General features: G+C 43.2%; 1 protein-coding gene across 4 annotated transcripts in view; it reads left to right on the top strand.

Moving 5' to 3' along the window:
* The window catches only part of FAM222B (family with sequence similarity 222 member B), an 82,682-nt gene that overhangs the window by 50,714 nt on the left and 4,667 nt on the right, over window positions 1-27,301 (top strand). For 2 of the 4 annotated variants that reach the window (XM_059149410.1, XM_059149413.1), the window contains one exon: window positions 19,777-19,898. The exons of the other annotated variants lie outside the window; for them this stretch is intronic. In XM_059149410.1, the coding sequence (XP_059005393.1) occupies window positions 19,817-19,898 (82 nt within the window). In that variant the 5' untranslated portion in view covers window positions 19,777-19,816. Of the gene's footprint in view, window positions 1-19,776; window positions 19,899-27,301 lie in introns of those variants that run through there. 4 annotated transcript variants of the gene reach the window in all.

Raw genomic sequence — 27,301 nt, 5'->3', positions numbered from 1 at the left:
GAGTTTATTGCTGCTTAGAGAATAGACAGAGATGGAACTGAATGTCATTCACAGCTATATGTGCTTATTGTTAAGATTGTAATAATTTGGCAAGGTGCAGTCTAGTCTTCTGGTCGCATATGAAATTCTTTGAAGTGTAAAAGTAAACTTTGCTTGGGGCACTTTCATAAAAATATTTATTTATTTAAAGATTTTATTTATTTATTTGACAGAGAGAGATCACAAGTAGTCAGAGAGGCAGGCAGAAAGAGGGGAGGGGGAGAAGCAGGCTCTCTGCTCTATTCCAGGACCCTGGGATGGTGACCCGAGCTGAAGGCAGAGGCTTCAATCCACTGAGGCACCCAGGTGCCCCTAAAGATTCATTTATTAGAGAAAGAGGTGAGCACAAGTGGGGGGAGGGGCAGAGAGAGAGTGAGAATCTCCAGCAGACCCTATGCTAAGTGTGGAGCCTGACATGGGTCAGTCCTACAACCTCCTTAAGATCGTGGCCTTAGCTGAAATTAAGATCACCTGCTTAACTGACTGAACCACCTAGGTACCCCTATTTGGGGCACTTATTTATTTATTTTTATTTATTATTTATTTGAGAGAGAGAGGAAACTTGAAGACGGGGAGGGGCAGAGGGCTAAGCAGATTCCTTACTGAGTGGGGAGCCCGACATGAGGCTCAGTCCCAGGACTGTGAGATCATGCATGACCTGAGCCGAAATCAGATGCTTAACCACCTGTGCTACTCAGCACCCCTGGTTTTTTTGTTTGTTTTGTTTTAAGAGTTATTTATTTATTTGGCAGAGAGAGAGAGAGAGATCACAAGAAGCAGGAAGAGACGCAGAGAGAGAGGGGGAAGCAGGCTCTCCACTGAGCAGAGAGCCTGATGTGAGGCTCTATTCCAGGACCCCGAGATTATGACTTGAGCCGAAGGCAGAGGCCCAGTCAACTAAGCCGCTCAGGCACCCCCAGGCACACCTGTTTTGAGCCACTTTTAAAATCGGCACACTAAGGATACATTTTGTTACCATACAGGAATTTTGGTATGTTATTTTAATAGAGGTTTTTTGACTATTACAAAAGTTTATTTAACAAAATAGTCCAATATGAAAATGCGCATGACCTGATTTTTGTACTGTAATAAAAGAGGCGCTAAGGAGAGGGCACATGTGGAAGCAATTTATTTCTTCTGGTGAACATACCTGTAGTTTTTTGTTTTGTTTTTATTAACTTTTTTTTTTTTAAGATTTTATTTATTTATTTGACAGAGATCACAAGTAGGCAGAGAGGCAGGCATAGAGAGAGAGAGAGGAAAGCAGGCTCCCTGCTGAGCAGAGAGCCCCATGCTTAGCTCGATCCCAAGACCCTGGGATCATGACCTGAGCCAGAGGCAGAGACTTTAACCCACTGAGCCATCCAGGCGCCCAGTGTTTTTTGAAGATTTTATTTATTTACTTGATGGAGCACAAGCATGGGAAGGGAGAAGCAGGCTCCCTGCTGTGCAAGGAACCCAATGCAGGACTAGATCCCAGGACCCTGGGATCGTGACTCAAATGAAGGCAGCCACTCAACTGACTGAGCCACCCAGGCGCCCTGAACACCGTTGTTTATGCTCTTTCTAAGGCTTTTCTAACATTATGGTGTTATTTCGTTCTATTACCACCATTCCGATATTCTGTTGCTCACGAGTTGCCATCTCCATACATTCATCTGTCATAAGATTCATAAAGGAATTGAACCCTTGCAATATTCCTTGGACATGTCTGCCACCATTTAACTTCAGTGATAATTTCTTGTCCCTAATTTTTTTTTAATTTGGGAGCATGAGCTTTGCTCTTGATGTCTACTCAGTGAGCTCAAAAGGTGCCTCCTTAAAAAATTTTTTTAATTTTAGCTGTTTCTAATAGAAAGTTGCATAATACCTTTGGAAACATCCTTGCCAGGTGGAGAGAGAAAGAGACAGAAGGAATAGTTTTGTTTTTCTCTAAATATGACAAAGTCTTTTTGCTATTTTTTTAGACTTTCCCTTCATTATTGTTTGATGGTAACCCTGAAAAGTAAGTGGTCTTATGAGCAAAGTCTTATCTCCTTAACATGCAGAAAACTAAAGTTAATTCCAAACTGGGACTGTTCCTAGATATTCAGGTTATTTGCTGTTTCTTTCATTTCGGATGTCTTTGCTCACCCTAATGTCCTTTGTTGCTCTGGTTTCTTCCCAGGGGCTCCCTGGTCTCCTTAGATACTTCATGGATGTGGCTGCATAAAAAATTTGTTGAGGGGCGCCTGGGTGGCTCAGTGGGTTAAGCCTCTGCCTTCAGCTCAGAACATGATCCCAGGGTCTTGTGATCGAGCCCCGCATCAGGCTCTCTGCTCATCGGGGAGCCTGCTCCCCTCCTCTCTCTGCCTGCCTCTCTGCCTACTTGTGATCTCTGTCTGTCAAATAAATAAATAAAATCTTTAAAAAAATTTTTTTTTGTTGAGAGTAAGTGGCCAGGGAGAATGGCAATGCATTTTAAGAGCTTGCTTTTCTTAGTGTTTGAGTGAAGTAAAGGGAAAAAGTTCATGGCTGCTTGGAGAAAGGCCATAATACAGTTATTTCTTCCCCAAAGCTTCCCTGATCACACTAAAAAGAAAGAAGAGGAAAGGGTGAGTGATAAACATCATCCTTACACAACTTCAAAGCTCTTCATTGATTGTTACTGAAAACCTTTCTGCTGTAGAATAACTGAGACTCTCTGCCTGCCAGCTGCTGTTGGTGTGAAAGTGGAGAAGCTAGTTATAGTGGGTACTTTTCAGGAAGTCTGGAGATAAAGTTTATAATGTCATTTGAAACTTTTTGTGTAGTGGGAGGAAAGAGTGTCAAAACTCTTTTCCACTCTGTAAGATACAATAAGGATTTCCTTTAGAGTAAAGGGGTTTTCATGGCACTTTTGATGAGGTTCAGGATGTGTGCTTAGAAGGAAAGGCCTTGCAAAACACATGAACTTGATGGAAATGCTAGTGAATGTCAGGCCTGAAAAAGGAGGGTTATTAATAGGGCCATTTCAGAATAGACATTTCTTTTGGAATCTTTCCAAAAGTTGAATTCTCTATCTTTAAGTAAGAGAGTTGCGTTGAACGCCACACAGTGGAAGCATTGCCAGAACAGAGTGGAGGTTGGGAGAGAATTTGAAGGATAGGCACTGGAGAAAATATTATTCAGGTAAGTGTTGAAAAGAAATTGGAAGTTGATGAGGCAGAAAGTTACGGGAAACCTATTCCAGATGGCAAGAACCCCAAATGTCAGTACTTACCAATGTAGAGGTAAGTTACCTGCATTAAGATAAAACAGTATGGTTACCAACAGACCATTCTCTCCAACTCTTCTTCGTAATCTCCAGCCCCTGTGCCCTTTGCAGACTTCAATGCTGCTGCCTCTTTTATTTTTTTATTTTTGTTAATTTTTGGAAGTGAAAGTAGAGGGATCATGACCTGAGCTGAAAGCAGAGGCTTTAACCCACTGAGCCACCCAGGCACCCTCTTTTGTTTTTCAAATAAAATGTCAGTGGCATCTGAGTGGCTCAGTTGATTAAGGGGCTGCCTTCGGCTCAGGTTATGGTCCCAGGGTCCTGGGATTGAGCCCCACATTGGGCTCCTTGCTCAGCAGGGAACCTGCTTCTCCCTCTCTCCTTGGACTTCCCCACTGCTTGTGTTCTCTCTCTCTCTCTCTCTCTCTCAAGTAACTTTAAAAATAAAATAAAGGGGCGCCTGGGTGGCTCAGTGGGTTAAGCCTCTGCCTTCGGCTCAGATCATGATCGCAGGGTCCTGGGATCGAGTCTTGCATTGGGCTCTCTGCTCAGCAGGGAGCCTGGTTCCCCCTCTCTGCCTGCCTCTGCCTACTTGTGATCTTTCTCTCTGTGTCAAATAAATAAGAAATCTTAAAGAAATAAATAAAAATAAAATAAAATGCCTTGAAACAAGCTCAAAATTACAGAAAAGTTGCAAGTACAATACAAAGGATATTTTTCTTCCTTAAGTCGTTTGACCTGATTGCTTCTTCATCTCAGAATACTTTAGTGTTTATCTTCTATAAACAAGGACACTCACCAGCATTATCACAATTTAACCATCAAAATCAGGAAGCTAACATTGATATATTGCTGTCATATAATTCTCAGACTCCTGTCAGATGTTACTAGTTGTACCAATAATGTCTTTCATTGCAGCAAGGATCCAGTTCAGAATCAACATTACACTTATTTTATTTAAAGTGGGTTTATTTGTTGTTGTTTGTTTATTTAAATAAACTCTACCCCCAGCATGGGACTTGAATTCAGAAAGCACCAAGTTCTGGAGTTCTATAGTCATGTGCTCTACCAGTTTAGCCAGCCAGGCGCCCCACACATTGCATTTATTTGTTACATGTTCTTGGTCTCCTTCAATCTGGAACAGTTCTTCAGGCCTTTGACTTTCATGACCTTAATGCTACTGAGAGTTATTTTGTATAAAGTCCCTCAATTTAGATTTGTCTGGTGGTTCCTCTTGTTTAATTAAGGTTATATATCTTCAGGAATATTGCAGTATTGATGCTATGTTCTTCATAATTTTAAGAAGTGCAGAATTTTTTGTGCCCTATTTCTGGTAATGTTCAATGACTTGATTAAGGTGGTGCCTGCTAGGCATTTCTAGTGTAAAGTTACTCTTTTTCCCTTTTTAATTAGTAAGCATTTTAGAAGGAAATACCTTTTTCTTTTTTAAAGTAGGCTCCATGCCCAACGTGCGCAAGGATCCAGTTCAGAATCAACATTACACTTATTTATTTATTTAAATAAAGGCTTGATCTCATGACCTTGAGATCAAGAATCCCATGCTTTGCCAGCTGAGTCAGCCAGATGCCCCCTGGAGGGAGATACTTTGAGACTATGCAAATATCTTGTTCCTCTCCATCTTTTCAGTTTATTAGTTTATATATTTACATTAGTATGGACTCATGATTTTCTATTAAAAATTTTTTTCTAATTTGAGTATAGTTGACACACAAAGTTACAGTAGTTTCCGGTATATAACACTAGTAGATTTTTTTCAGGTATATAACACTTAAAGATTGTTTAAAAATTATTTTAGAGAGAGACATAGCAAGAGAGAGCACAAGCAGAGGAGGTAGGGGGGAAGAAGCAGGCTCCCCACAGAGCTCTGGGATCCTGAATCGGGGCTGGATCCCAGGATTCTGGGATCATAACCTGAGCTGAAGGCAAATGCTTAATCGACTGAGCCACCCAGATGCCCTGTGATTCAACTTCTTTATAATTATGGATTTTTTATTTTATTCAGTAGCCTAATCTGTTATCATCATTTGCTTGTTGTTGGTTTTTTTTTTTTTAAGTTTTTTTGTTGTTGTTGTTGTTGTTTTAAAGAGTTTATTTATTTGACAGAGGTCACAAGTAGGCAGAGAGAGGAGGAAGCAGGCTCCCTGCTGAGCAGAGATCCTGATGCGGGGCTCCGTCCCATGACGCTAGGATCATGACCTGAGCTGAAAACAGAGGCTTTAACCCACTGAGCCACCCAGGTATCCCTGTTGTTGTTTTTTAAGGATTTTATTTATTTATTTGAGAGAACATGAACAGAGGGAGGAGCAGAGGGAGGGGGACAAGCTGACTCCACAATGAGCGCGGAGCCTGATGTGGGGCTTGATCCCGCAACCCTGAGATCATGACCCGGACCAAAATGAAGGGTTGGTGTATTACCTGACTGAGCCACCCAGCGCCCCTGTTTTTTTGATGTTCAGATTATCCCTGAATTTGTCAGTATATCAGGAAAAAAATTATATATCTATATATTTAGTTGTAAAGATACTACCCAAACTAACATCTTAATGAATAGTAGTAGAAAACAGAAGGTTTTAATTCTTCTGTTACTAGGACATACCTCCTTTACTCATGAAGTTTATTGTTCTTTCCAGTTCCTACTGTGCAAACTTCTCTTTTAGGGGTTTCTGTCACCATTTGAGTATTTCATAGCTTCTCTGTTCTTTGACATGTCACCATTAGTCTTTTTCTTTTTTTTTTTTAAAGATTTTATTTATTTATTTATTTGACAGAGAGAAATCACAAGTAGATGGAGAGGCAGACAGAGAGAGACAGAGGGAAGCAGGCTCCCCGCTGAGCAGAGAGCCTGATGCGGGACTCGATCCCAGCACCCTGAGATCATGACCTGAGCCAAAGGCAGCGGCTTAAACCACTGAGCCACCCAGGCGCCCCACCATTAGTGTTTAAACACTTCCTTCCTTTCCTGCACAATAAGATGTTCCAGACTCATTTCTCTGCCTCAGCTATTTCTCCATAGAGCTTTTGTTCCTGTTAGTAGATGACTTTGGAAATCAGGTATCCAGAAATCAAGATCTCTTTGGACTTTAGTGGGGCTCATTGCTCTTGGATGGTGGAGTCATCATTGCTTCCCTCCGGGGATGCTCTCATAGCGGTTGGTTTCTGGCTTCCTATAACAAGCCCCCCACCACTTTGTGGCTGCCATCCTCACTCTGCTTGGGTACCTTTTATTTCCAGTCTAGTTGAAGTGATTTAACAGGGAGCTGGGTGAAGGCTGGTAAGGATGCTTAGTTGGTGAGGGAGGCCCTGGAGAGAGTAGTTTGCAGAGGAGAAATTAGGACAGGGAATGGGCATGCTGGGTGAAGGAGGCAGTGTACTGGGAATAGAAGAGTTATGAACTTTTGTTGTTGACTGCTGTCCAGAAGATGTTAATTTGGGTAGTGTTAGTCATTTCTTTGAGGTGTCTTTGAGGTAAAGGAAAGCACATCATTTGGACATCTGTAGGATAAAACATGTATTTATATATTCTTTTTCTGATTCATTTGGTGCTAAGGTAATCTTGAGTTAAATTCTTTGTTTGGGTGGGGTTTAATATGTGGTATAAGACACACGGTTGACCAGTTAGAACTAGTCATACACTGATTAAAGAAAAAAAAAACCCGTGCTGTGGGGCGCCTGGGTGGTTCAGTTGGTTAATCATCTGCCTTCAGCTCAGATCTGGATCCCCAGGTCCCAGGATGAGTCCCGCATTGGGCTCCTTGCTCTGTGGGGAGCCTGTTTCTCTCTCTGCCTGCCGCTCCCCCTGTTTGGGCTCTCTTTCTCTCTCTCTCTCTCTCTCTCTGACAAATAAATTAAAAAATCTTAAAAACAACAACAACAACAACAGTGCAGAATGATTATGGAATTTTTCAGGGCTGTAGAAAGGAGCAAAAGAATTCTGGTCAGTGAATGAGTTGGGTACTTTGAATCTTTGAGAGGTTTAAAGGACTACTTTTTTAGTTTTTGTTTTGTTTACAAAGTAATTCCTGAAATGAGGATGCCTCCTGAAGCTCGGTACAGAATTTTATTTTAGTGGATGTTTACTCTAGCTATAAAAGTACTCTTCTAGTAGGGACTGTCTGTTCTCTCTTCTTTCTATAGATTGAACCAGTATTCCAAATTTCATTAGCTAGTTGCAATAATTTGTAGGACGTAGAGGGAGGGGGTGCTCCTCTTCCTCAGTGGGCTTTCAGTTCCTCGGTGGTTTTGAGGCTGGAGGCCTATCGCACTTTCAGAGACCCTTTAGCTTCAGAAACCTGGTAATTCCTCAGGTATGTGGGGTATGAGCCATAAAACTTCAGGTTATAGTGATCTCAGTGAAATGACAAAGTCAGATCTTGGAATGTTGCTAAGGCTACAGAAGCCCTCACCCCAAATTGTTACACATCAGGATTCCTCATGGTCCTCTGCTTCCACTGGCAGAGGAAAAAGGAGGGGCTCAGTAAACAGAATATATTAAAATAGCAGTTATGCCTTGTCCTCTTACCTTAAAATCTGCCTACTGCCAAACTAACCCTGGATGGCAGCAGACTAGAGGATAGAGAGGGCAGTGTGTTAACTAAAAGTAAAGCTTCATTCCCCATCTGCAGGGAATTTATTAGCCTTTCTGAAACTTCACTAGATATATAAGGCACATAAACTCAAGGCATTGTGTTCAGAGAACAAGTTCTGAGAAAATAATAGACCAAATGAATACAGAGTGGATATAGTAAATGTGAGGCATGGGAAAGTATGAGCCCACCCTCCCTCCGCCCTGGCCCAAATTTAAAACTGAGAGAGCAGAGGGATGTTTTCTGTCAGAGACCTGGGTGAGCTCTATGATGCTCAGCTTCCAAAAGCTGTCATAGTACAAGTGTCCAAATGGCAACTAACTTAGAAAAGGTATGAATTGAGAATAGGTTCAGAGTTAGAGTTCAGGGAAGAGCCTGAGGAGATATGTAGTAGAGTTTTCTGTCCCAGGATTGTTTGAGGATGAGGAATGGTGTTCATTCATTATTTAACATCCTTAGATGTAGTTTCCGCAGTGTAAATTGATACAATTTTTGCCTGAAAAAAAGTTTGACAACTCGAACATGAAGTTTGCTTTTGCCTTTATGTAGATACTTTCCCAGTGCATTCTTACCTTGGTTATAGTTACTGGCTTTATAGTTCAGCTTGAAAGAATTTTCACTGAGGGCTGATTAGAAAGTGTTAGGCTAGCCAAAGGATAATAAAGTTCCAGTGCAGAGTACTGATCTGGGACAGGCAAGTCCCCAGATCCATAGGAAAGTCAGTAATAACATTCACACTTAAAAAACAAAACCATGGCTTAGAATTGTATGTTTTTGTTGTATGTAATAGTGTAAGAAGAGGGCTGTGATAGATAGTCAATAAATATTGATTGAGGGCCAGCTATGGTATAGTGCAGTTTTTCAAACATTTTTGTCTAAGCCCACAATACGGACTGCATCCCACTGAAAAATAGATAAATGAGATATTTGAAGTCAGAATCATTAAACAATAAGCATTCTGACTTTGTGAATTTTTTTGCTCATTTTTTTTTAAAAGGCTGGTCACAGTCTGCAGATTAGAAAATACTTGTCTAATGGAATGAGCCACAAGTCTAGGAGTTAAGACAATTTAATATGAGGTCCACTGTTGCAGCTGCATATCACTGGACAGGTAATTTAAATCTTTCTGAGCCTGGGTTTCCTAATTTATAGAAGAGGAATGATACTTGTTTCATCTCAATTAAGAGATTGTTCTAAATTTCAAGTGAAATCATTTGTTTGAACATGCTTCAGCATATAAAGAACTATAAAATATGAGGTGATGGTTTGGTTCAGTTGGCAAAATAAAAAGTGATCTGAATTTTAATAGATTAGGAAAGTGATAATAGCCAACATTTATTATTATTATTTTTTAAGGATTTTATTTTATTTATTTGACAGAGAGAATGCAGAAGCAGGCAGAGGGAGAGGGAGAAGCAGACTTCCTGCTGAGCAGGGAGCCTGATGTGGGACTCAGTCCCAGGATCCTGGGATCATGACCCGAGCCGAAGGCAGCGGCCTAACCCACTGAGCTACCCAGGCGCCATAGTGCCACTTGTTAATCCAGGTTTCTTGGAGGTGATTTGAATGGTGGTTGACATTTATCTGCATGTGAATTTTACACTTATAAAAACTTAACCAGAAAATGGCTTGCCTTTGCCACTCACTTTCTTCCTAAGTTACTTAACTGCCTCTCTTGACTTTACGTTCAGGAAGTGAAAGCTAATTAGGATCTTATCCTAGGGATGACTGGGTGGATCAGTCAGTTAAGCATCTGCCTTTGGCTCAGGTCATTATCCCAGGGTCTTGGGATCACATCAAGTCCCACATCGGGCTCTTTGCTTAGCAGGGAATCTGCTTCTCCCTCTGCCTGCCGCTCCCCCTATTTGTGCTCTCTCTCTGACAAACAAAATATTTTTTTTAAAAAGAATATGGGCCAGGAATGAGCATTTATCCCCACAAAGTGCTATGAAGTACTATAATGCACTTTGTGCATTATTGTGTATAATGGTATAGTGTATAATGGTCAAATACAAATGGCTTTATAATTTGTGTGTGTGTGTGTATAAAATAAATTTTACAACTTATACCATATTTGTCTATTGTATATACGTTTCTCACTTAGCATTTATATCATAAAAATTTTCCTTCATTTTTAGCTACTCTTTAACAATTAAAAATTGAGAGGCTTGGGGCGCCTGGATGGCTCAGTGGGTTAAAACCTCTGCCTTTGGCTGAGGGCATGATCTTCGGGTCCTGGGTTCGAGCCCCGCATCGGGCTCTCTGCTCAGCAGGGAGCCTGCTTCCCCCCCCCAACCTTCTCTGCCTGCCTTTCTGCCTACTTGTGATCTCTGTCAATTAAATAAATAAAATCTTTAAAAAAAAAATTGAGAGACTCACGCTAACTTTATTAGATGAATATCCCATAATTTATATAACTGTTTCCTTGCTTTGGGACATTTAGATTGTTTCTAGTTTCTACACAACTTTGAACAACACTGAAGTGAATGAAGAGAGTCATAAATAAATCTTTGTTTGCATCTCTCATTGATTGTTCCTTAAATTAGATTTTAGAAGTGCAATAACTATGTTGAAAAATATGAGTATTTAAAAAACTGTCCACGCAGGGGCTCCTGGGTGGCACAGTTGGTTGAACGTCTTGGTTTCAGGTCTTGATTGCAGAGTTGTGGGATCAAGTCCTGCATCAGAGTCTGTTTAAGATCCTCTATCACTGGGGTACCTGGGTGACTCAGTGGGATAAAGTCTATGCCTTCAACTCAGGTCATGATCTCAGGGTCCTAGGATCAAGCCCCCACATTGGGCTTTTTGCTCCATGGAGAGCCTGCTTCCTCCTCTCCCTCTGCCTGCCTCTCTGCCTACTTGTGATCTCTGTCTGTCAAATAAATCTTAAAGAAAAAAAAAAAGATTCTCTAATATTCTGCCCTTCCTCCCTTTTCTCTCTCTCTCTCTCAAATAAGATCTTTAAAAAAACAAAAACCAAAAACTGTTTGTGCTTATTTCCAGAAAGAATGTATTAATTTAAACATCTCACTTTAGACTCAATCTTAGGAAACAAACTGAAGGTTGATGGCGGGGAGGAGGTTGAGAGAGGGAGTGGCTGGGTGATGGACACTGGGGAGGGTATGTGTTGTGGTGAGCTCTATGTAAGACTGATGAATCACAGACCTGTACCCCTGAAACAAATAATATATTAGATGCTAATTTAAAAAAATAAAAATCCTACTTCAGTGATTCTTCGCTATATCCCTGACTCTATATGTTTTAGATTTTTTTCAAAAATGTTTGTCATTTTTTAAGGAGAAAATAAAATCTCATTCCACTTAATTTATATTTCTTTAATTATTAGATAGTTGCACCATTTCTTCATACATTTAGTAGTTGCTTATATTTCTCCATACAACTTTGGTGGGAGCCATGTCTTCACTCCCCTTACATGGATTCAGATGTTGCTGTGAATCCTCTTTCACTCCTTCCATTCATAGCTCTTCAACGCTTGTTCAAAATTTCATTTAAGCTATTCTCTACAGTTTTGATAAACTACTGTCTTATCCAGTGCAAATCAGTGTTACTTATTACATGGCAAAAATACTGATCTGTAAATAGTCTTTTTAAATTTTTAAATGCAGCAGTGAACTTTGATGAGACACATTAGACTCGGAAAAGAAAGACACATCTGTACCAGGGTCAAGAAAACATAAGCACACATGGTCCTAACGCTTTTACCTCAGCTTACTTCAGAATAACACCCTGGAAATGTATACCCAGAATGGGGGCAGCTACGTGACTGCCCTTAAACCTCTTCAATTTCTGTCACCCTTCAGACTTCAAAGTCAGACTCTAGACTGGGTTAGAGGGCCTACTGTCTGATGCAAGGGAGTCACTAAAGAAATTGGGCCTCTGTTGTACCTTGTGCAGTTGAGGGGAGGAGAAAGGGCATGAATAAGCAACTTGTTTAGCTGTTCTCTAAACATATGCTTGCCAAAATTTTTTAACAGCCTGCTAAATTCTTAAAATTCTTTTTCTGTGTTGTAGCTGTGGGCTATATAATTTACACAAGCTAACTGGGGAACTGCCTTTTCTATTTTTATCAGAATGAATACCATCTGTGGTCTGCCTTGTTTTGTGTTCAGGGCCTATTAAAGGTCTTTTTAGACACCCTCAGACTTAAAATTGTACCCAACTTTGATATCTTTTTAACAGATTCCCCCTTTAAAAAATAGTTTTGGTCTGTTGCCTCAATTTCCCCCATGGGGGTGTGAGATAAGTACTTGCCTGTCACTGCGGAGTTTTTCTTGGACTTCTATGGGACTCAGGGTTTTGAAGATTAAAAATTGCCACAAATTGTAACATTTGTTGATTTATATTTTATCTGAGTAATAATTTAAAACTTTCTGATTCAGAACAAGTTTCCACAGAAAATTGTGAAAGGTAATGATCCAGTATTTGTGTCTTACTACAAGGAAGCAGTTTCTTCTGGTTTCTTTTTCTTCTTGTCCTGCTGGGCATAGTCCAGGTACTTGTGAGCAAAATTCTACCCAGTCTGACAGCTCTGCTTGCAGTTATGAATGGAGTTAAATGCACAGGTCAGTCTTTGTTTCTAAGATGGTTCATCTTAAGTTACAGCGATCCAGTCCTGATATGCCTTTGGAAACTCAGGCCTTATTCCATACCATGATGAAAAATCGCAGGTTCTGATTTAGCTGCCTACAAAGAACACAGCCTGCATTTTCACATTTTTAGGAAAACTGATTTCTACTTGATGGAGATTAAAGTACAGATATCAAATGATACCTTCCAATACAGTGTAAATAAAAAGTAGTACCTGGGGCTTTCTTATTTATTTATTTATTCATTCATTCATTCATTCATTCGTTCATTTATTTATTTGAAAGAGATCACAAGCAGGCAGAGGGAGAGGAAGGGAAGCAGACTCCCTGCTGAGCAGAGAGCCCGATGTGGGGCTTGATCCCAGGACTCTGGGATCATGACCTGAGCCTAAGTTAGAGGCTTCAACCCACAGAGCCATCCAGGCGCCCCTCCTTTTTTTTTTTTTTTTTTTTTTTTTTTTTTTTTTTTAAGAAAGATTGTATTTATTTGTGAGAGAGAGAGAACACGAGTGGGTTGGGGCTGGGGGAGAGGGCGAAGCAGACTCCCTCCTGAGCCTCACAGGGTGATCAGTCCCAGGACCCTGGGGTCATGACCAGAGCCAAATTCAGGTGCTTAACCAACTGAGCCACCCAGGTGCCCTGGTGTGTGTGTGTGTGTGTGTGTGTGTGTCTGTGTCTGTGTGTCATCTTTATTGCTTTGGAGGTGGGGTCAGGTGCTCAGGAGCTCTTGGTAGGGGCGGGCTGATTCCTCTTCACCGTCACAGGCTTCTGGCTGCATGGGATAGCACTGGATCTGTGAATGGCAACCATGCACAGGTCTGGGCAGTACTTGTTCTTGTGGATCATGTGCCTGATGCTGCAGGCGGAGGGGCATTCTTGTTCGTGGTGGTCCCTTGTAGGAGATGGAAGGTTTTCGCCGGCTGGATCTCGGCTTCCTGTCCACTGCTAACCTTTGCCATTGGCTGCCAGCTCCATACTCACAGCCTTGCAGTGAATCGGTAGTGGAAGAAGTCGTAAACCTTCAAGTTACTGGGTTCTGTGCTGTATGTCTTCTTGTTCCTTTTGATCAGGAAGCTGGAGTAGTTGTGCAAGAACATTCATTGCTGGTGGGTGGACATGGCGGCAGCTCCTCTCACTACAGCAGCCAGAGCCGGAAAGAGCTGCCCAAGCATTTTTTTATCTCCTCGGTGCTCTCACAGGGCGAAGGTACCTGCCCCACGCATAAGCACAAGCACTTGCTGATGCTTCTGTTATCCGTGTCTCAAGGATGTAAATTCAGATAATTTCCAGATCCTGAGATTAAAGTATATGCTATTTTCTTCAGGAATGTGAGCCAGTGATACTTATTCAGTGTCTATTTTGTGATAATCTTATTCCTGATTCTGTAATTTAGAAGAATAAAATAAAAGACAGGCTCTGGTCTAGGGACACTCAGTCACACTCAGGTTGAAAAGTTAAAATGTCTGGGGAGCATACTTCCTGGTACCAGAGTAACACATTCAAGAGAAAGCACTGGGTCATAGATGAGTTAAATAATTACAGGATCCAGGAAGGAGCATCCTAGCTGAAGAAGAGAGAGTGCTAGGGATTAGGGTGAGGTGGGACCGGACAGAAAGAGTACCTGTTGTCATAGGTTCTGAAGGGCATTTAGGAGAGAAGTAATGTTTCCAAACCCAGAGTTTGGAATGGTTTGCAGTAGGGGTGGTTCTGGGCTTTCAAAAAAGTAAGCCCTGGGCACCTAGCTGACTCAGCCTGTGGAGCATGCCACTCTTGGTCTCGGGTCATGAGATTGAGCCCCACGTTGGTCATTGAGATTACTTGAAAAAAATGTAGAGGCCCTGGGTGGCTCAGTTGGTTATGTGTCTGCCTTTGGGTCAGGTCATGATCCCAGGGTCCTGGGATTGAGCCCCACATCAGGCTCCCTGCTGACCAAGGGAGTCTGCTTCTCCCTTTCCCTTCACCCCTCTCCGTCTTGCTCACTCTCTCTCTGTCTCAAACAAATAAAATCTTAAAAAAAACTAGTAAGCCTGGAGTGAACATTTGTTCTCTTCCCTGCCTCCCTAGAATTGTGGGGGCACAATTCCAAGTGACTTTTAGCTCCCCTTATAGGTTAAAGATGGAAAAGAAAGATGCCTTTGAGCAGTGGCTGAACTTTATTCAGGTTGGGTAATTAGTGAAAAGTTCGATTTAATTGGAAGTTTACAGTTAAACCTGGACTGACAGAATTACCCATTGAATAGATTATTTTATTGTAACAGACCATGCAGGTGACTGACTTTGCAGAGTCTGATTGGATAAACACGTAATTTTTACTGTCTTTCGTCCTACTTATTTTCCCCAGAGCAATATTTTGGTGTTTCCCTTAGCTTTTAACCTAATTTCTTGGACCCCACAAGTAAAGAAAGGAATGGGGAGCAAGTAGTAGTAGGATAAAAAATTTTCCCTGTTATTGGGGCACCTGGGTGACTCAGTGGGTTAAAGCCTCTGCCTTCGGCTCAGGTCATGATCTCAGGGTCCTGGGATCGAGCCCCGCATTGGGTTCTCTGCTCAGCGGGGAGCCTTCTTCCTCCTCTCTCTCTGCCTGCCTCTCTGCCTTTAAAAAAAAAAAAAAAAATTCCCTGTTATCAAAAAATAGTCTTTTTAAATAAGCCTTTAACTCACAGATGAGAAAGCTTTAATCACAGATACTGAAGACTCTTAAATTAATGCAGTTTTGTGGTAGTAATCTTATTTTCTTAAGATGCATGTCCGCAGGATTTTCACTATTGTTTGTATTTTATAAACTGAAGGCAAATGAGGAGCATAATGTTTCTGTACCCTATAATCGCAGAGATGGCGCTGGTGTCAATTTTAGCTTTTAATTAAAGACCACAAGTAACAAACTAAAATTTTTGAACCACAGCATGAATCAGAAAGTTGGCTAGTTAACCTCTTTTTTGAGGGGGTGTTCTTTTTGAAGGTGGGGGGGTTGCAGTCAGAGAAGGGAAAGTGGGAGAGAAAATGGCAAAGAGGTGTAGTGGGAGGCAGTAGATTGTGGGTGGTGAAACTGGAATGGAAGTGATGGCTCTAGACCACTTCACCTTGCCCCAGAGCCCTGAGCAAAAATAAATCCTTTTCCCAGCACTCCATCTCCTCTCCTCTCTCTTCTCTACTTTTCAGTGGTCTTAGGAATGAGCAGGGACAAGCAGCACAAACAATGACTGAGGTTTTCTAACTGCCACAGAGATACTCCCAAGGTAGAGATAGTCCTTTCTTTATCAGACGCCATTCAGGAAAACTGTGTGTGACATTACAACTCTAATATAATCTCTGGCAGTCTTCTGACAGGGATGGTGGAGGGTAGGGATAGGGGGAGCAGATGGAAGTATTTTTGAATTTTCCCAGTGGGCACAAGGGTTTTGTTCCTTAATTAGAGGTCGTCTGGTAAATGCTCACACTGGTGCTAATGCCCCAGGAGAGTTTGAACACCTTCGTTCTGGGTTTACTGGGATATTACAGTCCCCCTGCTTAGGGAGCATACCAACTAGCAGCAGGAAAGCTGGCCTGAGAGCTCACCTGGGCTGAGCTCTGGATTACTACTTAATTCTGTTTGGAAGTCAAGCCTGGAATCTTGAGGTCCCTTGAGAAGGTAGTGCTAGTGTTGATTTCTGTCTCTACTTGTGCTTCTGGAAGTAACAACTAAAATTATATTGAAATTTGCTTTTTAGAAAAAGTTAGGTGATAATCAGAATGTGTGGGTGGTTTGAAGTTTTTTTGTGTCCTTTTTTTTTTTTTTTTTTTAAGATTTTATGTATTTATTTGACAGAGGCACAGCTAGAGAGGGAATACAGGCAGAGGGAGTGGGAGAAGCAGGCCTCCTGCCCAGCAGTGAGCCCCATGCCGAGCTTGATCCCTGGACCCTAGGATCATGTCCTGATCCGAAGGCAAGCTTAATGACGGAACCACCCAGGCACGTGGGGTTTTTTTTTTTTTTTTTACTTTTATTTTTTAAGATTCATTTATTTATTTTTAGAGAGAGACTGCGAGAGTGTGAGTGGAGGGAGGGCCAGAGGGAGAGAGAGAGAAAATCCCCAGCAGACTCCCCTGCTAAGCATTGAGTGCAACACGGGGCTGGATCCCAGGATCCTGAGCCAAAATCAAGAATTGGATGCTTTAACTACTGAGCCACCCGGGTGCCCCTGGTTTGAAGTTTTTATTTTTGTTTTATTTTATTTGTTTATTGACAGAGCCAGAGAGCACAAGTGGGGAAATGGCAAAGGGAGAGGGAGAAGCAGGCACCCCGCTGAACAGGGAGCCTGATGTGGGGCTTGATCCCAGGACCTTGGGATCATGACCCGAGCAGAAGGCAGATGTTTAACCAGCTGAGCCCCCCAGGAACCCCTGGTTTGAAGTTTTTAAATAAAGGCCTGTGCTCTACTACCAGGCCTCCAGAGGAGTACTTTATATTGTATATCCCTGCTGCTAGAATGGGTTCTGGAAGGAAGTTGCTTCCTTCCTGTTTCATCACAACCCTTGTGACCTTGCCATATTCCCTGCCTTCTCGGCTCTAGCAGAATCTAATTCTTAACTAAAGTTGAAACTGGTCAAGGGGCTTGAAGTCTTCCTTAAATACAGAGGGCAGTCTTTTGGAAAGGTTGGCAGATCCCTGAAGTCTTTAAAGAAAGGGTCACAAAATGGAGGCTGTACTCTTAGCAACCTTGACGAGGAGTTTTCCAAACTTGCTGGGTGCTTCTTGTTGGAGACATCATCATGGAGGGCCCCAAGCTGTGGTATCTTTCTTCCTCATTCACCCCCTCCTGTCCAGACTAAAAGCTGACTTTCTGCAGTCCTTTTCCTCTTTATTTTTAAGTAAGCTCTACACCCAGCATGGGGCCTGAACACAACCCTGAGATCAAGAGCTTCATGCTCCACTGACTGAGCCAGCCAGGTGCCCTGACTTTCTGGCGTCTTGACAGAATTCATCTATTATTTTTACTCCTTTGTTTGCTATTAATAAATCCATTATTGTGTCTTTGCCACAGTTAGCTGGTTTAATTGTCTCTTCTGTTGAAATCCAGAGTTGTGGTTTTGAGGGGCAGTATGTTATGGTCAACTTGGACGATCCACAGCCCCCCACACTCATCTCTTTCTGGTTGTAGGCATCAAGATTTAATAGGTCTATCAGAGATTCCTGTGAACTTGCATAGTTTGGTGCCTTCTCAGAAGTACAGGGGTACTTGGTCTGCAAGACAGCCTCTAGTGAATGTGTTCTCTGAACCTCCATATCACAGCATCTCCACCATCTGGATGAAGTACAAGCAGGGAAGCGAAATGTACTTGGCTTGTTGGAGGGGCTGCAAGGAGACCATTGTGGCTGAAAGTAGAGTCAGCAAGAGGGGGGGTTAGAAGATGAGGTCAGAGAAGTAGTAGTAACAGATTGTGGTAGGCCTTGTGGACCTGTTAGGATTTTGTATTCAGAGTGAGATGGCGATCATTGGAGATTTTTGAGTTGATATGATTTCTAATTAAAAAAGTAAATTGCTCTGGCTGCTGTGTAAAAAGCAGACTGGGTGATAGGGGCGAGGGAGGAACAGAGAAACCATTTAGAAGGCTATTGTAGTAATCCAGGCTAGATATGATGCAATGGCAAGTGGAATTATTACCTATCTCCAAGAAAGGTTGGGAGACCTAATTAAGAAAACCTCACTAATGCCTCTCATACAGCCATTTCACAATCTTAGGCTCCAGTATTTGCTAATTCCCTTCTTTTCCTTGGATTTTGCCCTCTCCTATATTAGGGCCATAGGGGAGAGGTTATTAAATAAAGAACAGCCTTCACAAGGGAAGGAATTGTAAGCAGTACTTCAGTTATTTGACCCCAACAGAAGCCTTTTTATTTCTTGAGGCACTGCAATCGGTGCCCTGTGTACATTCTGTTATCCCACCCACCGGAGACCTGAAAAGGCGGAATCTGTGCCAGAACTCTGAGGCAGCTCGATTCTCATTGAGGCATTTTCATTCTGCAGTTGCTATCTTAGACAGTTTGAGCAGCCTCTTTTTACAAAGTGTCTTTTCAGCTACCTGGCCTTGCAAGCTAGAGCTCTCTGATGCTCATGGTGACAAGGTAGTTTCACATACCTGAGAGGGCCCTCAAAGAGGAAGAAAGAGGATTTGTGGTGTTTGTTTAACACTTGAGCTCTTTCCCCACTCCTCTTTTGTTGGGATTAAAGCCTTAACGTGCCACCTGGATTCCTGGGTTTTACAGCAAGGAAAAGGAATTCCGTGTATTTTATTTTAGTACATTATACTTGTTTGAGAAGAGCCTGGTCTTTGGTACACAGGGAGCTTATTCCCTACAGAGGCCACATCTGGTCGGCTTTATTGGGCAGGTCTTGTTGGTAGACATTACTGAGGAAACTGTGCCATCTTGACATAATGTCAGGATTACTGGCCTAGAGAGGGCTGCTGGCAGCCTATTATCACCTTGATTTATTCTGGGAACAATGCAATTTTTTTTTCCCCCCTGGGGGCCAGAGGGGTCTAATTGTGTGATAGGCAACAGGAAAGGTAAATCCCCAGAAACTTAAAAACAGAATTTGCTTTAACAGTGCTCAATTGTATCTCCTAGGGAGCTTTGCCCCTTCTTCTAAAAGTGAGCTCAGATTACTGCCATTGCAAGTTGGACTTTGGGTGCCTTTGCAGCTCATATACTGTACTGCTTCTAGAAATGTCTGACTGCCCCTGCCCTGGTCAGTTCTGTAAATAGACTGAGCCAGGACCTATGAAGGCCAGCTCTCTTCAGGAACCCTGTTCTATTTTCAGGGAGAAATAATTTTTCCGTTCACCTCAGTTAGAATCTGCCCTAGCCTTTCTGGTCCTGCCTTAGCTGGGGCACAGATGAGAGCTGGCATGCCATGTCTCTGGCAGTCCTGTGGGCCTGCCCAAAAGTAGTAGGGAGAGGCTGTCTGTAGGAAATGTGCATGCCAGAAGTGCATCCACAGCTAGTGAACATTAAAGACTTGATAGATGCACCGTATTTTCCAGTTATTTGTGTAGATAGGTATTTCCAGTTTTTATCCCCCCCCCCCCCAGTGCTTCGGTGCTAACTGAAACATTGTTTTAGCCATAGTAATAGTTGAGAGCAAATTGTTGCTGCAGATAAAAACATAGATGTATTTTCAGCCAACATGCTGCTAATTAAATTGCATATCTATCTAAATGTGGGCCTCTGCTACTCATATCTGACGTCCCTGGTATCTTCCTTGAGTGAGTTGCCTTGTATTCTATGATCTTGTTTTTTCGTTCATTGCAGTGTGAGTGACTGCCCCATGTTGTGTTGATGCCAGTCTGCCATGCTAGCCTGTCTGCCAGGGCCAGGTGACCTGTCCTTTCCGCTTCTTTCTCACACGCAGATGAACACTGGACTTCAGAAATGTAAGTAATCTGGATCCCAGAGAAGGATGTGGCCCTTATTTTGTCTCTACATTTGGATAATAACAGAGGCACATCAGGGGTATGTTGACCGTGAACTTTGGTACCTTCAAGATACTCTTCAACAAAGACAACAGGAAGGCAGCAGCCAAACTTGTTAGCAGTGTGGATGCTTCTTTGATCAGAGAGATCCTCTTAAATACTAGAATTCCTCAGTGTGTGTCATCTGTAGCTATCTGTTGTTGTTGCTGTAGCTATCTGTTGAGCGACAAAGCTATACAGAGTTTTACAGGATATATATGTCCCCCTTCAGAAAGGTGTTTCAGTTTGAACCCCAATGAGGAATTGAATGAAAACTCACACTCTTGATTATTTACTGTATCTCTGAAACATATTCTTTACCCTTTTCTGTTGTTCTGGACTCTCTGAGCATTCTCTACCATTCCCTTTGGCTTTGCTTTCTGCTGAACCAGTGACCTCAGTTCACAAGTCAAGAAGCTTTCACCTCCAGAAGGGACAGGGAGCTAGTTTTATCAGTCTCTCTGGGTATATTCTTGCTAATAAACTTGCCCACAAGACTGAACTTTTGAGAACTATTAGAATCCTGTCTTTTTTCCTCTTTTCTTTCTTTTCTTCCTTCCTTCCTTTCCTTCTTTTCTTTTAAAGTAAGTTCTTCGCCCAATCTGGGCCTTGAACTCCTAACCCCGAGGTCAAGAGTCACATGCTCTTGACTGAGCCAGCCAGGAGCCCCAGATTCCCGGCTTCTTTCCCTGCACTACAACGATGTGCAAGGAAAAGATTCTGTTCCTAGCTCATTACCATGTACAGTGTCTTCAGGTATAAATATTGCTCTAAATTTGGGATAGACCTTTTTTTTTTTTTTTTTTTTTTCAGAGCAAAAGGGGAAATCATTGAGGCATCTAGGCTAACCCTTTAATATAAAAGGTGCTTCAGCACCTTACCCAAATCCTTTATGACAGGGGCTGGCAAATTTCTTCTGTGAAGGGCCAGATAACAAGTATTTTAGGTTTTGTGGGCCATATGGTCCCTCTTGGATGTACTCAGAGGTGCTGTCGTAGGGTAAATAAAGGTAGCTATAGACGTCATGTAAACGAATGAGTGTGGCTGTGTTCTTCTAAAACTTTTTACACAAAGCAGTTGTATTTTGGCCCACAGGCTATAGTTTGCTTCCACCCGCTGTATGAGATCATCTTCAGAAGTTAAAAAGGGGGGTGCCTGGGTGGCTCAGTCGTTAAGCATCTGCCTTTGGCCCAGGTCATGATCCCAGGGTCCTGGGATCAAGCCCCCCATCAGGCTCCCTGCTCAACGGGGAGTCTGCTTCTCCCTCTCCCACTTCCCCTACTTGTGTTCCCTCTCTTGCTGTCTCTCTCTCAAATAAATAGATATCTTAAAAAAAAAAAAATGCTCTCGCCTCTTGACTTCCTTTCTTTGAAGGAGAGTAAGGCTCAGAGCCTGGCTAGTTCTGGAATTTGCCCAGTGAATCCAGCTTGTGGAATGACAAAGCTGAAAGTTAAGTTTTCCTTCTGCAGCTGCCTGACTCCATAGGCAAGCTATATTATGCTGTACCAGCTTTTCCCTTAGTCTTTCTCTTAATAAATGATGATTGTCAGGTGATAGAGTTGTACATGCTCCTTGGCCACTGAAATCTGCATGCTAACTGCATTTTGACTGGTTCTGGGGTTCCAGGGACACATCTGGAGAAGGAAGTATACTTGGAAGCATGACAGAGCAGCTCACTGACTTTCTTCTAGGTTCCTTCATATACCCAAACCCCAGAGATGGGGTATTAAGCAGGTAGCTTTATCTTGGGTGCTGACTTTGGATTTCCACTCCTTTTCTGTCCAAAACAGCCTCAGAGGTAGCCTCTGCTAACCACTGTTTTCAAATTCTGTTCAAGAATTGAGATAACCTTCCCTGGTCTCCGGCTTGTCTGTCTGTTTGAGGAGAATAGTGTTTTAGAATCCCTTTGTCTCACTTGGTTGCTGTCCTTAATTATATCTAAGCCTTTGCAGAGAAGAAAACCTGATGGTGTTTTTTTGTTTGTTTGTTTGTTTGTTTTTGTTTTTTTTTTTTAAAGATTTTATTTATTTATCTGACAGAGAGAGATCACAAGTAGGCAGAGAGGCAGGCATAGAGAGAGGAGGAAGCAGGCTCCCCGCTGAGCAGAGAGCCCGATGCGGGACTCGATCCCAGGACTCTGAGATCATGACCTGAGCCGAAGGCAGCGGCCCAACCCACTGAGCCACCCAGGCGCCCCACCTGATGGTGTTTTAAGCTTATGTGCTTTCTTCTCACCTCTCCCAAAATGTATATGAAAAGATATTCTGCCATGTCACTTACAGCTGTTAGCATGGAACACTGAAGGTGAGATGGAGCATAAACTCTCCTTTGGGAACCAGCACCAGGGTCCTTCTCAGAGGACCTCTCAGCTGTAGAGAGCTTAACCAGTTTTGTGACTCTGCTTTTCACCCTTTCTCTGCCCCTCATCCTCGGGAGGGTTTTACGAGTTGTTAGAAACACAGAATATAGTGTCTGGTGGGGCAGGGATAGAATACAGATGTTTATTGATTATTGTGCTTTATATTGTAAGAGCTCAGGCAGGAGAGATGTAGCAGGGGTCTGGAGGTGTGGGGTATGTGGTATCTTGGCCAGCACTCGAAGTCACCTGGCTAATCACTTTCCCCAGGCTTACCCCACTATGGGTACAGAATCACGGGATTGATCCCTTCTAACACCAGCATTTCCTCCTCTCCCCTTTCTTCGTAAGAGGATGTAATGCATTTCCCACCCTAGATGTGGCATTTGCCTTGGGGCAGTCTGGATTAAGGAATGCCTTGGCCTTGGTGGGTCCTGGGCTTGATAGAGGACCACAGTTTGGGTTAGCTGGATACCCTCCTAGAGCTTTTTTGTATATTCCATGATGTTACTTGTTTTACGAGTTCTCAGCTGTTTGAGAACTTTATTTAGAAAAATTTTCTCTGACCCATCTTTTCCCAGTTCCTTAGAAAATGTGTTTTTGAACTTACCCCCCCCCCCCCATTAACTGCAAGCCTCTGCTCTTCCCCAGCTCACCGTCAGGTATATCGTGGTGGCCCAGTAAATATGTCTAGGTGAGTGGCTGAAATGACCAAAGGTCATTCATTCATTAATTCGTTTAGATTTTATTTATTTATTTGACAGAGAGCAGGAAAACACAAGCAAGGGGAGCAGTAGAGGGTAGGGGAGAAACAGGCTTCTGACTGAGTGGGAGCCGGATGGGGGGCTTGATCCCAGGACCCTGGGATCATGACCTGAGCCGAAGGCAGACACTTAACTGACTGAGCTACCTAGGCCCCCCTCAAATCATCTTTTAGTCAACAGCTCTGACCTCCTTCCTTAAAGAGTATCAGGGTTTGATACCAACCTCAAATTACCCAGTTTTACTACTTTTCTATGCGTGTCTGCCGCCTAGTGGAAGGGCCTGGAAATGGTGAATTGGCCCAGAAACTGGATAAGCTGTAGAAATCTCAGAAATATTAGCTAATATTTGTTGATTGCTTACTATGTGCCAGGCACGATTTTGAGTGTACTTATGCATATTCTTATTCGCTCCTCAATAATCCCATATGAGAAACTTTCATTGTTCTTTTGAGGAGGAGACCTAGAGTAGCCCTCGCCAGTGTCACATTAATGTTGAGTGACTACATTAGAACTCCCTCTTTTTTTTTTTTTTTTTAAAGATTTTATTTATTTATTTGACAGAGAGATCACAAGTAGGCAGAGAGACAGGCAGAGAGAGAGAGGAGGAAGCAGGCTCCCTGCTGAGCAGAGAGCTGATGCGGGACTCGATTCCAGGACACTGAGATCATGACCTGAGCCGAAGGCAGCGGCTTAACCCAGGCGCCCTAGAACTCCCTCTTGGGTCAGACTCCAAACCCAGTGTTTGAAACACTGCCTGTGCCTCTCCATCTATTGATAGAATTTCCGGCTGCATATGGTACTTGTGTCTTCTGACGAATTTCCGGCTGCATATGGTACTTGTGTCTTCTGACCTTCAAAATGGAAGGATAAACAGGGAGGCCCCTGTGGAAAGCTGGAATTCAGGGAGATATCGGCCTTCACCACCTGCCCCCACCTCTTGCAGTGCCTGGAATAGACAACACTGCTTTCTGCTACATTTAAGTCCCAGACTCAAGTCCTGTGTGGGCTTTCTCCATCAGGTTACTTTTTCTATCTGTACAAACTCAACCAAACGTGCTATCCTTGAATAGCTTTTGATAGTCATGGTTCCTGTTCACAGAGCTTTTTCCTATTCACTGAATCTCTTGATCCTAGTAATTCTGTGAGGTACAGGGGTACCTCTGGGTGGCTCAGTTGATTGAATGTCAGACTTGGTTTTGGCTTAGGTCATGATCTCAGGGTCGTGAGATCAAAGCTCACACCAGGCTCTGCACTCAGCATGGAGTCTTCTTGGGATTCCCCTCTCCTTCTCCCCCTCTCCCCACTTGAGCACACGTGTGTGCTCACATTTGCTCGTTCTCTCACTCCAAAGTAAAATGAAATTCTTTAAAAAAAATTCTGTGAGGTATGACAGCAGGTATCATCCCTGTTTATAAATGAAGAATAACTGAGACCCTGAATAGTAGATAATAAAGCCAGTATTTGAATCTAGATTCTAAGCACAGATTCCCTGTGCACTGCCTTATGTCCCAATTAATAACACCCTTAGTATCACATATTTAAATAAGTTGCTTTACAGGGAAGCCTGGTTGGCCCAGTCTGTGGAGCATACAACTCTTGATCCTCAGGGTTGTGAGTTTGAGCGTCACGTTGGGCACATAGCTTTTTTTTTTTTTTTTTTTTTCCTCAAAGATTTTATTTATTCATTTGACAGAGAGAGATCACAAGTAGGCAGAGAGGCAGGCAGAGAGAGAGAGAGGAGGAAGCAGGCTCCCTGCTGAGCAGAGAGCCCGATGCGGGACTCAATCCCAGGACCCTGAGATCATGACCTGAGCCGAAGGCAGCGGCTTAACCCACTGAGCCACCCAGGCGCCCGGGCACATAGCTTTTTAAAAAAAATTAAAATAAGTTGCTTACAAAGCTGTGGTATCTGTGTCAGCTGTACACTTAGGGGAAGATGTTAGAGAAGAAAGCAAGCTTCTGGGATGACTGCATGGGACTGAGATAAAGTATTGAGAAAACTTGGGGGTTTTTTTTCTTTCAAGGGCTGAACTTAAGGCTGGTACATGAGATGGATGGTGCTAGATTCCAAGAATGTAGCCTCTTTTTTATCCAGTATACTCCTCTCATCCTGGAGAGTCCTTCTTCTTTTTTTTTTTTTTTTTCTGGAGAGTCCTTCTTAACAAAGATAACTACAGCCTGTGTCCACCCTTCCCCCTTCTTGTGATTCTGATTCCTTTATTTGACTGTCCTCATCACCACTGTCAACATCAGCAGAAGCAGGACAAAGAGAACTAATCGGTATCCGTGTCCCATTCCATACTCCTGAATCAAGCCAAGCTGCCTTCTGCCTCTGCTAGGGGAAAAAAAAAACCACTCTGAAACTTGGTACTAACTTGGAACATAGGAACTTTTATCAGTCAGCAAGCCCCTGTACCACTCTCTCTTCCCTGGCCCTCAAGAAGGGAAGCCCAAAAAAAAAAATAATAATAATAAGGGAAGCCCACCAACATGGAGGAAAGCCCAGGAGCCAACCTGTATTACCTGTCTGAACTAAACCCCGGCAGCTTTAGACTGCTGGCCCTCAGCTGAGCCCAAGTCGTTCCATCAGAATAGAACCTATACTGCTGATACTTACTGAGTCTTCTACACATCTGCTCTGGGTCAGGCGCGGGGCTAGGAGAGTCACGTGGTTTTGACCAGTCAGCACCTAAGTACAGTGGCTGATCTGGTCAGTTTCTAATGGAATTCTGGTGTCTTGAGTAATCCCAGATTTTCTGGAATTTTCTTATCTAGGAGAATGTAGCAAGGGTCAGAAAATGGCCCCACTTTATGGAAACTGAAGCTCCCTGAGGGTCAGTGGCTTGTAAGAAGCAGCAGAACTCAGACTCTCCTCTCGGGGCTCTGATTCTGCTCCCCAGCTAGTGTTACTTCGAGAAGGTTTCTGGGCCTCGGCCTCCCTCCTTTCTGGACTCAGCTATCTCTTTTACATTCATTCTTTTTTTTTTTTTTTTTTTTTTAAAGATTTTATTTATTTATTTGACAGAGATCCAAGTAGGCAGAGAGGCAGGCAGAGAGAGAGGAGGAAGCAGGCTCCCCACTGAGCAGAGAACCCGATGCGGGGCTCGATCCCAGGACCCCGAGATCATGACCTGAGCTGAAGGCAGAGGCATTAACCCACTGAGCCACCCAGGCGCCCATACATTCATTCTTTTAAGACTCTCTCCAAATCAGTCATCTTACAAACATTTTGTTTATGGATAGAGCATCCATTCTGTATGCGGTTAATAAAGCAGACCTCAAACATGTGGGAGTGCCTACTATATCGTGGCACTGTGCCCCTGAGAGCACAGCTCTTTCTGTACTCTTGTGCTCAGTTCTACCTTGATGAGCGTGGGACTAAATCTCTCTGCGCCTTGTGGACTTGAGCTCTCTTTTCTTGCCTCTAAAAGCAACATTTTCTAAGCAGTTGCTGCCAGGCTAACCAGCAATGCCACCAAAGGAAGGCAGCTGTGCCCTCTTCCCTCTAGCCCACTCCTTGAGCCACTTCCCTTTCAGTTGATGCCCAGTGATGTGACTGAATGGGGTCTCCTAGGGCCAAGGCAGCTGAGGCCACAAGCTGCGCATTCAGTCAGCTTAGTCCTTGCTCTGTCTTGGCTGCCTCCTGTAAGGGGAGGAAATAGGGTGGGCGTTCGCCAGCTGAGCCAAGGCTCCCCGCCAAGCCCCTTCCTTCTGCTTGGGCAGTCTGTGGGCTTACTCGCTCAGCAAACCTTTATTAAGCACCTTCTGTGTACACTTAGGAGAGACCCTACCTCAGAGAGGGAGTAGAGGGCTGAGACCTTTTGCTGGACCCTGGCATCCTTACGGGGCCCTTGTTCTCAGAACCTTTTCCTTTTTGACTGGAAGTCTGACATCCGCTGGAGCCCCCGATGGGTGGCCGCTGGAGATGGGAACAAAGAGACTGTTAACGTTAATGAGGCACATTGAGTGGGTATTTCCGCAGTCTCCAAAGGAAGGCAGGTTTTTCCTCTTTCATTTTGGAAAGTGACAGCTGACAAGGGCGGAATACAGACTATTTTTGGCTCGGGGGACTTAAAGATTCTCTGAATCCTTTCTTCTCAGCTCCCTCCCTGCTGCCCTGTCATTATTGTCACCCCCCCCACACACACACACACACAAGGAAATAAATAAAGGCTTTTGATCCTCACCCAATCAGGCAGAGAGTG

Source organism: Mustela lutreola, chromosome 15, assembly GCF_030435805.1.
Source record: "Mustela lutreola isolate mMusLut2 chromosome 15, mMusLut2.pri, whole genome shotgun sequence".
Lineage (NCBI taxonomy): Eukaryota > Metazoa > Chordata > Mammalia > Carnivora > Mustelidae > Mustela > Mustela lutreola.
The sequence above is the reverse complement of the archived record's forward strand: the minus strand, read 5'-3'. Positions and strand labels throughout refer to the sequence as shown.